The sequence below is a fragment of the Tachysurus vachellii genome, chromosome 26 (assembly GCF_030014155.1).
Source record: "Tachysurus vachellii isolate PV-2020 chromosome 26, HZAU_Pvac_v1, whole genome shotgun sequence".
Classification (NCBI taxonomy): domain Eukaryota; kingdom Metazoa; phylum Chordata; class Actinopteri; order Siluriformes; family Bagridae; genus Tachysurus; species Tachysurus vachellii.
In genome coordinates this window covers 2,416,060-2,432,211 of record NC_083485.1, presented here as the reverse complement: position 1 = coordinate 2,432,211, position 16,152 = coordinate 2,416,060, and the positions used below count along the sequence as shown (strand labels likewise).

The following is a 16,152-nucleotide window of genomic DNA, read 5'->3' as shown; positions in this document are numbered from 1 at the left end:
TAGTGTGAAGTCGAGTTATTTACTTACCTCTGTGAGAAGTATCATGTAAAACAACAGAGAGAAATGTAATGTTAGATAAAATACAATGAGAAAAACTTATGATTTACAGTCAGAACAGCTGATAAACAATCTTCACTCTGTGCTTTCAAAGATGTTCAGCTACAATTTTAACTATTTTAATAAAATAGAACAACAGATAGTGAATCATTATGTCAGAAAACTGAGGTGTCGTCATGTATTAAAACCCAGACCCAATCACAGGGAAGCTAAAAACACTGCATCAGTTACCTCAAAGTTAATACAGTGTTAGTAATAAAAATGTAACATGATAAACTGTACTGTTATAATGTTCACAGGAATATTAATCTTATCATTGTTAGGAAAAAGTTTTAGAGCTTTGACTCATGAATTACTGATTTGAGCTGCAGTACGTTACTCATCTGAATGAAGAAGTTCGCTCTTATTCTCCACTCATTCTGTCAGTGCAGTTCATTTAAAAACTAGTGACTGGTTAACCTTAACAAGCTACTGCTAGTGTTATCTAAAATCATACACACAATAAATTAGTATGAATCTGAGTTAGTGTTAGCTGCCTTAGTCAACCTCATCAACACTGTCCTGTTAATTATCACCATATAAATCTTATAAAACACATTTATTGTAGGGAAAATATTGAGAAGATATTAAGATGAACTGAGATCATAAAAATGACTGTGGAGCTGTAAATTAAATGAAAGTTTGGATCATGTTCCATTCACTAACATGGGAACTGGAGGAGTTAATAATTGTACTGCAGACAGCCACTAGAGGGCGTCAGTGGCATTTAGGCTTCACATTATTTTCTTTATGAGATTCAGATTGTGTGTTCTGTACATGTGAGTTTGAATAATGTAATAAAATGGTGTAAAGAAAACGCAGCTCATGTTAGAGATTTTAATCTGTTTAAAATAATAGTGAGTGTGTTTGTTTGATATTTGTGTGATATTTGTGTATTTGCGTGATGGTGGGATGTGGTAGCGTAGTGCTTAAGGTGTTGGATTACTGATCTGAGGGTCATGAGATTGAATCCCACGTCCATCAAGCTACCACTGCTGGGCCCCTGAGCAAGGCCCTTAACACTCAATTGCACAGTTGTATAAATTGAAATAAAATGTAAGTCACTCTGGATAAGAGTGTCTGCTAAATGGCATAAATGTAAATGTAAATATTCTTCCCTGATTAATACTTTCTATTTTAAAATATAGTGATAAATGATTTAATCATTCAGAAGCACTAACCAAGAGCTCTGAGCACCAAGATAGATTTGGATCAGATCACATGTAACATGTATATAAATGAAAAGAGCCCATTTTAAGACACACAGAAACAGTTCATTAGGAATCTGCAGTCTGGCTGAATTCATTCATTCTGGTAAAAATCTTTGTGTGTAAACACGACTAATGAAAGATGAGAGTCTACATTGTAGTGGGAGTCGTTCAGTTTCTCATTTCATGTTATTAACACAGTTACAAGGACAATACAGTTTGTGTTCTCCAGGTCTGTACCTTACTGTGTTAGTTTTAAAACAAATCATGTTGGAAAAGTCCAACACTACAACCTGTAACTCCTGATATTAGTCTCCACTCTGAATTTACAGACTTACAGAAGTAGAGAAATACAAACACAGCATGTTAGCAGGAGCTAAGCTGACTACATGACGAGCTAATCTGTGTTCTCTGGACTGTTATACATCTCACATTAGTCACTAGACAGATATACTTACACCAAAAGTCTTAATCATCAGCCAGACTGTTTTATTCCTCTACCTTTAACCTAAATGTGTGTAGTTTGGTTCTCAGTGCTGTATTTGACAGTGATGTAGTCTGATCTACTGGATATACAGAAATTGTAATAATTTAAATGTCACATTTAGTGTGTAATTAAATTTCCTCCCTGATGTAAAAAAGTGTCTTTGTTTTAGTTTAAACTGATATTCAGTAAATCTCTGATTAATAGATAAATAAAGTTAGATAAATAAATCCCTCGTTACTTCATATTTGTACAAGTTGCTGCTTTTAAGCCCTTGTGCAGGTGTGTAGAAGAGTGAAAAATAGAGTTACTGTTAATTCAACTCAAATGATCTTCACTCCACATTAGCAGCCTGTATACTGAATCTCACACTGAATACTGAGTGTGTTTATGTACTGAGATGAGAAGCACAGATGATGATGTGGAGTTTATACAGTGTGGAGATCAGGAACACTTACTCATCTCTACTGTAATCTCTTCTGTTCTGTCTCCATCAGTGACCTGACAGAGGTAATATCCTCTATCTGACTCTGTACAGTTTCTCAGCTGTAAGGAGACGTTTCCTCTCTCCAGCTCCTGAGTGAACAGACTCACTCTGCCCTCATAACCTCTCCCCTCTGTCACCTTACTGTTCTTATAAACACAAACACAGTCTGTCTCCTTAAACCACCGGATCTCCAAGTCAACAGCACTGATTTCAGGAGACAGACGACATGAGAGAGTGACAGCAGAGCGATTAAACCACACTCTATTTCTGGGACCAATGAGTTTAAACTCATCTGTGTGGGAAAACACACACACACACACACACACACACACACACACACACACATACACAATTAGATTAATCTTCAATCTTCAAATTATAGTGATAAATTTGTATATTGATAAATTCGTTCCTTGTATTTTAGTTATTAATGATGTATTTTAAACTGTTACTCATTATAACATTATATACACCTAACCTTAGTTTATATCTGAGAATTTACCGGTCCATAAAATAAACTTTCTCTATAATAATAAAAAAAATGTAAATAATGTAAATAATATCTTGAATGGAGAATGTGAGAAGCTGTGAATTTCAGACTACAGGCTTACTGGAGATCTCGTTATTAAACACTTCAGGCTGTAAAGATGAACAGGTGTGTTTACTTTTGTACCTCCTTCCATACTCACCAGTCATTAGAACAAATTTCTCCATTTTCTTTCTCTCATCTTCTGTCCATTTTCTGTCTCTCTGAGGAAGTGAATAAAACAGTGTGAGGGTTTTATACATGACTCCATACTGTATGTAAATAAAGTGTTAAATAAACATGAAGTGTTTCTCTGTTCAGAACACTGTGTGTGTGTGTGTGTGTGTGTGTGTGTGTGTGTGTGTGTAATATTACTAACAGTACACACTGAGCTGATTGAGGTTGATTTAAACTGATATTGTATTCAGTAACACACTGAGTTTGAATGCAGCCAGCTGAAGAACACAATCATTAAACACTAAACTGAACCTTACAGGAAAGAGAAAAAAAAAATCTTCTCCAGAAGAATCAAGATGTTTGGTCTCATTTCTGCTGTGGTGCAGTCACACAATATCACAATGATGTCATGTTCTTATGCATCATAATCCACTGGTCCAGACATTTACATCTATTTTTAAAGACACTGATTGTGTTTAATGTTATTTTATGTTCATTAGCTGACTTTTATTTGTTCACAATCGTCAGTCAGCGATGATCAAAGAACACAAGAAACACAGAAACTGAGAGAAATTTATGTTTTTATCCCAAAAGACCACCAGACTGATCACCTCCAACAATTTTCTTTTAGGGTGCCATTAATTTTAGTACAAAGATATTAAGAAAACAGTTTTACTGTAACTTCATTTTGTTAGTGTTGTAGGTTGTCTGCATCGATCCTCAAGTTAAACTGAACACGTGTTAAACCTTTTCTATGTCACTTTAAATGGAATTTAAAGACAAAGTTTTCAGATAAACATCAAAAAAATGAAGGTCGTCATTTTTCTTACATTTATTTTGTTTACGTTTCCACAAAGTGTTTACAGTCCTAGAAATAATAATTACATCATAACAACACCAGTAATAACAGAAGATTGCTAGCAAACAGTTTAACATCTGTGTTTCTAGAACAATCCTATGTGACTTTTTATCCACAATAAACCATCCCTGGGAGCCGGTTGCCATGGTAACTCATTTACCCCTCACTGATCACTGGTCTAATTATAACATAATTAATGATTTTTTATGCTGCTATCATCAGTAAGACATTAATGAATGTAATATTTTATAACAGTTTACTCACCTGATAAACACTGAAGTCTTTAACTAAAGGATGTGGGAAAAAAGCACAATAAGTTTGTTGAGTTATTAAAAATGCATTGTAATTTTCAGTATTTCTGTATTTTATCCTGTAGTATTAGCTGTAAACATTCCTAAAAAGTCTGTTTTGATCCTGTACTGTATTGTTTCTCTTCTCTTTCTGCTCTTCAGGATCTTTCAGTATTAATGCAGTAAGAAACAAATTCCCCAGCTGACTTACTTCCATTCTGTTCGAATCTCTTTCATGCAGCATTATCAAGTGTGACTCTCTAACTCACATCTCTCTGTAGTTCTGTTCACTACAGTAATGTTAGCCAGGATCAGTAACTTTAATAGAGAGTTATTGTTATCAAATCACATTCAAACAAAAACCTTCAGCTTTTTCTCTCTCAGTATCAGTGTGTAGGTCAGATTTCTGTGTCTGTACAACACTAAATGACAAACTAGACACCAGCATGATGAATGTTCTGTTAGAGATCACAGTCTGTTGTGTTCACTACACTATGCTCATGATGCTCAGATATCTATGTGCTATTGCACTCTGAACACACAGCACAGTCTAATCTATTTCATCTGAACAATAAATATATTATTCATGCAGCATCAAGACATCACTAGCACAGAAAAGGGGTTTATACTCACCAAAGGTGAAAGGCTGTGAAAGTAAATAAAACAGTGTGAAGATTTTATGCATGATTACAAATGTGAATTGTTCCATGTGAAAATGTGGAAAGTAACTGTTACTCTGGTTAAAACACAGCTGATGTGTGTCTTAATAAAAAAGAGGAAAACTAGACAACAATCAGTCATCACACACAGTAAATCTGTATCATGTAGCATTGTGCTAATATACCGCTAGTTCCCCTTAAGGAAGAGAAATATCTTGTGATTTATTGGAAAATCCTATTTTCTGATCTCTGCATGTCTTTACCAATATACAGTATGTCAGTATTTGTACATTTCCCCCTGTGTATTTTAAATATATAGTGAAATATTTTGTAATATATCTCTGTGCTATTGTAGTAGATAAAGGAATATACAGAATATCAGATTCTCACTTCCTTTAATTATAAACACAGACATTTATCAATGTAAAACCTGAACAGATAACAGAATGATGTTCTTTACTGCTGCCTCGTCTATATACTGGTTACGACAGCATGTGACATGTCGCAGTAGATTAGAGAAGATGCGTGATCTCCTTCTGTTTAATAAAAATGTACATTAACCCTGTTGTATAAGTTTGTACACCCTTTTCTAATTGCTAATGTGGCAGTGTTTCAGAATAAACCAATCACGTTCAAACTCTTGTTAAATACTCACTAGAAGATACCTGCTGTTAATTAAAGTGACTGATGGACACCAAATAAAGTACAGCTGTTCCTGTAGGATTGTTCATTTTAGTAACTGGAAAAGCCATGGGGCTGCAAAGAGCTGACAAAGCAGGTACAGGATCTCGTGTCTGCCCCGCCCTTGTCGTTTCCTCCCTGCCTCTGCACACCTGTCCCACATGTGTCATGATTATTTGTACTATTTAGTTGAGCCGCGTTGCCTTGAGCAGCGCAGAATCCTCTGTTGTCGTCCTGACTTGAGTCAGTGTTGCTGTTCGATGGTTTTTGTTATTAAATCCCTGTTTCTGTTACGCTATCCTGCACTTGGGTCCGTTTTTATTCTCCGCGTTACTGACACTCATTGTTGAGAAATATCAATTAGGAGAGGGTTACAAACAAATTTTAAGACATAGAATATACCATGGAACACTGGAAAGACAATAATCAACACCCTCTAAACTAGGGATGTACCGATCCGATATTTTGGATCGGTATCGACGCCGATCCAAGCATTTTGAGTGGATCGGGTATCGGTGGTGCGTGACCGATCCAAATCCGATACCCGTGGTCATGGGCGTCGGAACCATTATATGTGGGTGAGACAGGACCCACCCACTTTTTAAGACCAATAATATTGGGCCCACACACTTTTACCGTCTCTATTCAGCGCAGAAGTCTTTTTTAATTACAATTATTTTTATTATTCAGCGCCGCCAGTCAAATCCATTCTACTTGAGGAATGCCCTAATAAATTAAACATTCCGCGTTTTACCTACAGCATTGACCACGCTCCTGCTTCCTGAAATCCATGGGCGTTGGAACCATTATATGTGTGTGGGACAGGACACGCCCACTTTTTATTTACGATGCCCATGCCTGTGGTGGTTGATTAATGAACAGCAAACATCATAGACTATTGCTTGTACTTATAAGAAAAAGACACTTATATATTAAATTACATTAATGACAGACAGGCAAGTTTAGCAGGCGCCCTTTCCATTTACCTCAATGCGTAATACATTTTGCATTGTGTTTCAAGAGTTCTCATTTAAGATTCACTTTAAAATATTGCCTTTTCTTCAGAAAATAATTTAATTTAATAATTGCAGTATATATGGTTTAGATTGTTATATCACTAACTTTTAAAAGTACTGTTTGCTACTGCATTAATACTTTTTAAGGTTTCTTGAAAACCATTTATCATTCAGTAATGTGCATTATTGCATTTCTTTGCCAGAAACAAATAAATCTTAACTAAGCGAGTTGTATACATTCTTTAGTTTTAAAGGTAGAAAAGAACACAGATATCGGATCAGTATCGGTGTCAGCCAATACCGGCAAACACTGGTATCGGAATCGGATCGGAAGAGAAAAAGTGGTATCGGTACATCCCTACTCTAAACCCTCTAATATTATTCAGAAGCCCATCAGAAAACTGGTCAGGGAGGCTGTCAAGAAGCCTAATATAAGATTCTTCATATGTCTGAACTACAGGTTAGAGTGACAAGATGGAAGTCTGTTTTATGCAAAAAAAATATCCAAGCCTGGCTAAAGTTACCAACAAAATATATCCAATCTTCAAAACTATGTGGAAAAATGTTTTATGGTCTGATGAGACTGAAGTTGAACCTTTTGGCCATAATAGCAAAAGACATGTTTGGCACAAAGAAATCACATCAACAGAAGATCTCCATCCCCACAGTAAAGCATGGAGGTGGCAGCATCATTCTTTGGAGCTGCTTTTCTCCAGCTGGAACTGGGGCTTTAATCAGACTGGAGGTAATAATGAATAGCTCCAAATACCAGTCAGTTTTGGTGCAAAACCTTTAGGGCTTCTGCTAAAACACCTAAGATGAAGAGGAATTTCACCTTTCAGCAGGACAACGAACCGAAGCTCAAACAGAAATCAACAAAGGAATGACTTCACCAAAACAAGCACAAGGTTTAGGAATGGCCCAGTCAGAGTCCAGATCCAAATCCAATCTAAACTCTGTGGGGTGACCTGAAGAGGGCTGTGCACAGGAGATACCCAGACAATATGACAGAGTCAGAATGCTTTTACAAGGAAGAAAGGCAAAATATTGCTGAGTCACGATGAGTTAAACTGATAACAACTCTCTTGTTATAACTCTTAATAAAGATAGAATGATGTGATAAAATCTAAAGGTGCTTCAAATAAGTATAAATTTAGGGGGGTGTGAACTTATACAACTGGGTTATTGTACATTTTTATTTATTTTTTACTCTAAAATATCTTTAATATACAAGTTGCAATTTCACTATAAAAGTGGAAAGGTTTGATATGATTTTTCATCTTTTCATTTATTACACCACAATAACCTGCAATTTCAACAGAGGTGTGTAAACTTTTTATATCTATTACATATTTTTATATTTCTATTTGATTCCTGGATTAAAATGTAATATATGTGAGAAGTTTATAAAATATCAGCTTTTACTATTAGTGTGAAGTCGAGTTATTTACTTACCGCCCCTGTGAGAAGTATCATGTAAAACAACAGAGAGAAATGTAATGTTAGATAAAATACAATGAGAAAAACTTATGATTTACAGTCAGAACAGCTGATAAACAATCTTCACTCTGTGCTTTCAAAGATGTTCAGCTACAATTTTAACTGTTTTAATAAAATAGAACAACAGATAGTGAATCATTATAAATAGTTTATATTAAATAATGAAAGACTTCATGAGGTGTTTTTACTCAGTGCAGTAACACAGATCTGTGATCAGCTGCTGAATAAAACACTCCATATGAAGTGAAAATGCTGAACATCACCATATTTTAACCCCATTTCTATCTGTATCAGGGAAAAATAAAGACAAGTTCTACTGTCTTCCATAAATGTCCATGTCTCCATGTTTCACAGAAGTGCTGCTTTGATTTGGATCATGAACAGTTTTCTTTTCACTTCACACTTTCCTCTTTTCATCACTCTGCTACAGCTTAGTCTTTGTCTCATCTGTCCATCATCTACTTTTTAACAAACTGGAATCTGCTCCTTTGCTCTTGAACTTTATCTGTGTGTTTATCTGTCTATTGGATAAAGACTCTGAGGTCATGCTGGTGGATTTTTGTTCTGTGTCTCAGATCTCTACAGACTTTCACTGAGGTTTATATTTAATCGTTATACTGGACTTATTAAAACTGATAATGAGTCAGTCTCTGATTATTAGCTTCAGTAGATCAGATTGTGTTCACTAATGACTTTGATATAAAACCTTCAGCTTTTTCTCTCTCAGTATCAGTGTGTAGGTCAGATTTCTGTGTCTGTACAACACTAAATGACAAACTAGACCCCAGCATGATGAATGTTCTGTTAGAGATCACAGTCTGTTGTGTTCACTACACTATGCTCATGATGCTCAGATATCTATGTGCTATTGCACTCTGAACACACAGCACAGTCTAATCTATTTCATCTGAACAATAAATATATTATTCATGCAGCATCAAGACATCACTAGCACAGAAAAGGGGTTTATACTCACGGAGCCGGTCACGCTGTGAAAGTAAATAAAACAGTGTGAAGATTTTATGCATGATTACAAATGTGAATTGTTCCATGTGAAAATGTGGAAAGTAACTGTTACTCTGGTTAAAACACAGCTGATGTGTGTCTTAATAAAAAAGAGGAAAACTAGACAACAATCAGTCATCACACACAGTAAATCTGTATCATGTAGCATTGTGCTAATATACCGCTAGTTCCCCTTAAGGAAGAGAAATATCTTGTGATTTATTGGAAAATCCTATTTTCTGATCTCTGCATGTCTTAAAAAATAATGATGTAAAGGGAATTGGATTTGTTACTGTGACATAAGTATTCAATGTGAATGTACAAGTTATGTGATAAAGGAAGGAGAACGAGGTCAAAAGCAGTGTTTGTAAACTGGACTAGTTTAGGAATTAGAATAGATAGGATTTAAATAAACAAGGGCTATGAGTGCTATGGAACTGGGGTCTAAATTGGTATTACAGGCCGGGGAAAAAAAACAAATTTGTATTATTGTATTAATGTCTGAATTATTGTTGTTGGATTTGTGATGTGAATTTGTTTGCACCTTGATTTAAATCCACCTGCCCCTGACTCTTCATTACAATTATTAAGTTCATTTAAGAGTTTGTTTTCTGTAAATGGCATATTGACGCTGTCAACTATTGTCCAATTTCCAAGTGGAATAAATCAACTTATAGATAAAAGGAGAATTCACATTCTTAACTATTATTCTGTCCGTGTGATTATTTCTGTTGTCTCTCTGCAAACTCTGGCTCAAGAGCGGATGTAGACTTCTGATCTGACCTAAACATTAGGAGGTGTATTCCTCATAATCTGTCTCCTTCATATAAACATGATCTGTAAATGATCTTTATGTTTCTATCTGATTCCTGGATTAAAATGTAATATATGTGATAAGTTTATAAAATATCAGCTTTTACTATTAGTGTGAAGTCGAGTTATTTACTTACCACTGTGAGAAGTATCATGTAAAACAACAGAGAGAAATGTAATGTTAGATAAAATACAATGAGAAAAACTTATGATTTACAGTCAGAACAGCTGATAAACAATCTTCACTCTGTGCTTTCAAAGATGTTCAGCTACAATTTTAACTGTTTTAATAAAATAGAACAACAGATAGTGAATCATTATAAATAGTTTATATTAAATAATGAAAGACTTCATGAGGTGTTTTTACTCAGTGCAGTAACACAGATCTGTGATCAGCTGCTGAATAAAACACTCCATATGAAGTGAAAATGCTGAACATCACCATATTTTAACCCCATTTCTATCTGTATCAGGGAAAAATAAAGACAAGTTCTACTGTCTTCCATAAATGTCCATGTCTCCATGTTTCACAGAAGTGCTGCTTTGATTTGGATCATGAACAGTTTTCTTTTCACTTCACACTTTCCTCTTTTCATCACTCTGCTACAGCTTAGTCTTTGTCTCATCTGTCCATCATCTACTTTTTAACAAACTGGAATCTGCTCCTTTGCTCTTGAACTTTATCTGTGTGTTTATCTGTCTATTGGATAAAGACTCTGAGGTCATGCTGGTGGATTTTTGTTCTGTGTCTCAGATCTCTACAGACTTTCACTGAGGTTTATGTTTAATCGTTATACATGGTGTTTATTCAATGTGTAGTAAATATCAGAGTTTCTTTACTCATCATTGTGACTGTCACAGTTTCTGAGCACAAGGTAAAAGAGCAAAACCTCTCACTTTCAACAAGAGCTAGTCTTTTTCCTAGCGTTATCCGGTTAGCTCACACTGTGACTCTGTCTGATTCTGCAGCAGTCTGATCACCGATGTCTCAGTGTAACTCTGATCATTCTGACTGCGCTCATTCAAACACAGCACACAGTCTACAGAACAAACTAGCAGCCCAATATTACCGAGCTTTGTGTGTTGCTTTGCTTCTCACTGCTATACGTTCAGCTTTTTCTCTCTCAGTATCAGTGTGTAGGTCAGATTTCTGTGTCTGTACAACACTAAATGACAAACTAGACACCAGCATGATGAATGTTCTGTTAGAGATCACAGTCTGTTGTGTTCACTACACTATGCTCATGATGCTCAGATATCTATGTGCTATTGCACTCTGAACACACAGCACAGTCTAATCTATTTCATCTGAACAATAAATATATTATTCATGCAGCATCAAGACATCACTAGCACAGAAAAGGGGTTTATACTCACGACTCAGTACATCCTGTGAAAGTAAATAAAACAGTGTGAAGATTTTATGCATGATTACAAATGTGAATTTTTCCATGTGAAAATGTGGAAAGTAACTGTTACTCTGGTTAAAACACAGCTGATGTGTGTCTTAATAAAAAAGAGGAAAACTAGACAACAATCAGTCATCACACACAGTAAATCTGTATCATGTAGCATTGTGCTAATATACCGCTAGTTCCCCTTAAGGAAGAGAAATATCTTGTGATTTATTGGAAAATCCTATTTTCTGATCTCTGCATGTCTTTACCAATATACAGTATGTCAGTATTTGTGCATTTCCCCCTGTGTATTTTACATATATAGTGAAATATTTTGTAATATATCTCTGTGCTATTGTAGTAGATAAAGGAATATACAGAATATCAGATTCTCACTTCCTTTAATTATAAACACAGACATTTATCAATGTAAAACCTGAACAGATAACAGAATGATGTTCTTTACTGCTGCCTCGTCTATATACTGGTTACGACAGCATGTGACATGTCGCAGTAGATTAGAGAAGATGCGTGATATCTTTAATGCATGATTCTTCTCTCTTTAATAAAAATGTACATTAACTCTGTTGCATAAGTTTGCACACCCTTTTCTAACTGCTAATGTGGCAGTGTTTCCGAATAAACCAATCACGTTCAAACTCTTGTTAAATACTCACTAGAAGATACCTGCTGTTAATTAAAGTGAATGATGGACACCAAATAAAGTACAGCTGTTCCTGTAGGATTGTTCATTTTAGTAACTGGAAAAGCCATGGGGCTGCAAAGAGCTGACAAAGCAGGTACAGGATCTCATTGTTGAGAAATATCAATTAGGAGAGGGTTACAAACAAATTTCAAGACATCAAATACACCATGGAACACCGGAAAGACAAAAATCAACAAACTATACAACCCTCTAAAATTATTCAGAAGCCCACCAGAAAACTGGTCAGGGAGGCTGTCAATAAGCCCAAAATAATATTCTTCATATGTCTGAACTACAGCTTAGAGTGACAAGATGGAAGTCTGTTTTATGCAAAAAATAAAATAGTTAGGGTTAGAAATCTAAAGGTGCTTCAAATAAGTAGAAATTTAGGGGCGTGTGAACTTATACAACCGGGTTATTGTACATTTTTTATTACCCTAAAATAACTTTAATATATAAGTTGCAATTTCAATATAAAAGTGTAAAAGTTTCTGATTTGATTTTTCTTGTTTTCATTTATTACACAACAAAAACCTGCCATTTCAACAAAGATGTAAACTTTTTAAATCTATTACATATTTGTATGTTTCTATTTGATTCCTGGATTAAAATGTAATATATGTGAGAAGTTTATAAAATATCAGCTTTTACTATTAGTGTGAAGTAGAGTTATTTACTTACCCCTGTGAGAAGTATCATGTAAAACAACAGAGAGAAATGTAATGTTAGATAAAATACAATGAGAAAAACTTATGATTTACAGTCAGAACAGCTGATAAACAATCTTCACTCTGTGCTTTCAAAGATGTTCAGCTACAATTTTAACTATTTTAATAAAATAGAACAACAGATAGTGAATCATTATAAATAGTTTATATTAAATAATGAAAGACTTCATGAGGTGTTTTTACTCAGTGCAGTAACACAGATCTGTGATCAGCTGCTGAATAAAACACTCCATATGAAGTGAAAATGCTGAACATCACCATATTTTAATCACAAGCCCATACTGCTGATGGACACTGAACATACGCTGTGAGATTTGACCTGAAGTATGTCTCAAAACACTGCATCAGTTACCTCAAAGTTAATACAGTGTTAGTAATAAAAATGTAACATGATAAACTGTACTGTTATAATGTTCACAGGAATATTAATCTTATCATTGTTAGGAAAAAAGTTTTAGAGCTTTGACTCATGAATTACTGATTTGAGCTGCAGTACGTTACTCATCTGAATGAAGAAGTTCGCTCTTATTCTCCACTCATTCTGTCAGTGCAGTTCATTTAAAAACTAGTGACTGGTTAACCTTAACAAGCTACTGCTAGTGTTATCTAAAATCATACACACAATAAATTAGTATGAATCTGAATTAGTGTTAGCTGCCTTAGTCAACCTCATCAACACTGTCCTGTTAATTATCACCATATAAATCTTATAAAACACATTTATTGTAGGGAAAATAAGGAGGAGATATTAAGATGAACTGAGCTGATAAAAATGACTGTGGAGCTGTAAATTAAATAAAAGTTTGGATCATGTTCTATTCACTAACATGGGAACTGTACCGGAAATGGGGGTCAATTGATACTTCTGACTTTACTGCATTTATTGACTCTTCATTAAGTAGTTTCTCTCCATCTGATCCTTTAGAGACAAGGGTTTCCATGTTAAATTCTGTTCTCTTATTTGGCCTGGAATTATTTGCTCCTCAAAAGTCACGCTCTGTTTTATTTGTACGTCCTGCTCCTTGGTATAATGAAGATTTGTGTATGATGAAGACATCTTGCTGTAAAATGGAGTGATCAAATATGGAAAGATTGCTTACAAGAATATAAGGCTGGTATTGTTTCTGCCAGATCTGATTATTTATCTAATATGATTAATGACAATCAAGGAAATTCAAGACAACTTTTCAATTCTTTTAACAAATTGCTAAATCATTAAACTCTCACTAATGTTACTGCTTCTGATCATCTCTGTAATAACTTCCTGCATTTCTTTAGCACAAAGGTTGAAAATGTTCGTAGAGGTTTTTGTACTTCTACTTTATTGTCTTCTTCTTCTGTTTTTATTCCTTATTATTCTGGTTCTATGTTTTCAATATTTTCTACACTTGACACGTATTGTCTTTTTGCAGAGGTCTTTAAAATAAAAGCAGCCACTTCTTAGAACCTTGAGAACCTTGCTAATTTCGGTCCCATATCTAATCTCTCCTTTCTTGCTAAACTTTTGGAGCGAGTTGTTGCTACTCAGTTAATTTCTCATTTAACTGAGAACAATCTCTTTGAGCCTTTGCAATCTGGCTTTCGTAAAATTCCATAGTATAGAAACTGCCATGGTCAGGGTTACCAATGACTTGTTAACTGCTTCAGATGCAGTCTTTCAGTTTTGATCCTTCTTGATCTCAGTGCATCTTGAAACTGTTTTTGGTGTCTCTGATACTGTTTTAAATTGGTTTAAGTCTTACCTCAATGATCGGAAGCAGTTTTTTGCCATGGGTGGATTTAGATATGAGGTTAATGTTGTTCAATCTGGAGTGCCTCAGGGATCAATCTGTTATACATCTCACATTAGTCACTAGACAGATATACTTACACCAAAAGTCTTACTCATCAGCCAGACTGTGTTTTTTCCTCTACCTTTAACCTAAATGTGTGTAGTTTGGTTCTCAGTGCTGTATTTGACAGTGATGTAGTCTGATCTACTGGATATACAGAAATTGTAATAATTTAAATGTCACATTTAGTGTGTAATTTAATTTCCTCTCAGATGTAAAAAAAAAAAAAAGTATTTGATTGTTTCAGTTTAAACTGATATTTAGTCAATCTTATTAATCTCATTAATAGATAAATAAAGTTAGATAAATCCCTAGTTACTTAGTACCTAGTTAATTCAACTCAAATGATCTTCACTCCACATTAGCAGCCTGTATACTGAATCTCACACTGAATACTGAGTGTGTTTATGTACTGAGATGAGAAGCACAGATGATGATGTGGAGTTTATACAGTGTGGAGATCAGGAACACTTACACATAAATACTGTAATCTCTTCTGTTCTGTCTCCATCAGTGACCTGACAGAGGTAATATCCAAAATCTGACTCTGTACAGTTTCTCAGCTGTAAGGAGACGTTTCCTCTCTCCAGCTCCTGAGTGAACAGACTCACTCTGCCCTCATAACCTCTCCCCTCTGTCACCTTACTGTTCTTATAAACACAAAGACAGTCTGTCTCCTTAAACCACCGGATCTCCAAGTCAACAGCACTGATTTCAGGAGACAGACGACATGAGAGAGTGACAGCAGAGTCTTTAAACTCTGCTCTGGGAGCAACGAGTTTAAACTCATCTGTGTGGGAAAACACACACACACACACACACACACACACACACACACACACACACATACACACACACACACACACACACAAAATTAGATTAATCTTCAATCTTCAAATTATATTTATAAATTCGTTCCTTGAAATATAACTTACTGCTTGCAGTCGCCATCTTTATCTTTCTGTAGATTCAGACTAATAAAATCCTAAACACACACAAACACACACACACACACACACAATCACACACACAGATAGACAGAGAGAGAGACAGAGAGAGAGAGACAGAGAGAGAGAGAGAGAGAGACCTCATGTTTAACACAAATACATGATAAGAAGGTAAGGAATTACACACAATTGGATTAGTTTGAGATTAGCTTGTACTTTAGCATGATGCTAACTCTTCTTACCTTTCCTGTTCCTCATATAAACACATCTGATACTTTAACTGAAGTGTTTCCACATTTCAGAGCGCCACATATTCGGTATTTAACTCATTAGGGTTTAAACACCGTGTTTAAAATGTCCCCTGTCTACATATACACATATATTCCTCCTGTATCAGTCCGTTACAGCAGGAAGTGTAATGGCGCAGTGACTCTGTCTGAGAGTCGAAAACTATTTTCACTTTCACCTTCATTACAGAGAACTGAGACAAAGCTCCGCCCCTTCGCCTCTGATAACCACGCCCCCTGGGTTCAGCCTTATTAGGTCTTATTATATCAGACATGGGGACTCGAGTCATATGACTTGACTCGAGTCAGACTTAAGTCGCAAATTTGAGACTTGAGACTTGCTTGACAAATATTAAAAAAAGACTCCACTTGACTTTGACTTGACATTCATGACTTGAGACTTGACTCGGACTTGAGTTAAATGACTCGAAATAACTTGTTTTTTGTTTGTTTT

At 35.3% G+C, this 16,152-nt stretch overlaps 1 protein-coding gene across 4 annotated transcripts; it reads right to left on the bottom strand.

Annotated features, from left to right (window-relative positions):
- On the bottom strand, positions 1-15,886 carry LOC132841220 (butyrophilin-like protein 1). 4 transcript variants are annotated; one of them, XM_060863497.1, is made up of 3 exons: positions 2,965-3,362; positions 2,247-2,567; positions 1-29 (listed from the first exon to the last, which is right to left on the bottom strand). In XM_060863497.1, exons 1-3 carry the CDS (start codon positions 3,062-3,064, stop codon positions 16-18), a joined length of 435 nt encoding a protein of 144 aa, XP_060719480.1. In that variant the 5' UTR covers positions 3,065-3,362; the 3' UTR covers positions 1-15. The 4 variants fall into 4 exon arrangements, 1 of the variants encoding a protein (XP_060719480.1); XR_009647869.1 differs by lacking the exons at positions 1-29; positions 2,965-3,362 and adding exons at positions 15,400-15,449; positions 15,654-15,886 and having other exon boundaries at positions 144-2,567; XR_009647870.1 differs by lacking the exon at positions 1-29 and adding an exon at positions 4,102-4,128 and having other exon boundaries at positions 144-2,567; positions 2,965-3,025.
- Between the last annotated feature and the right edge of the window lie 266 nt (positions 15,887-16,152).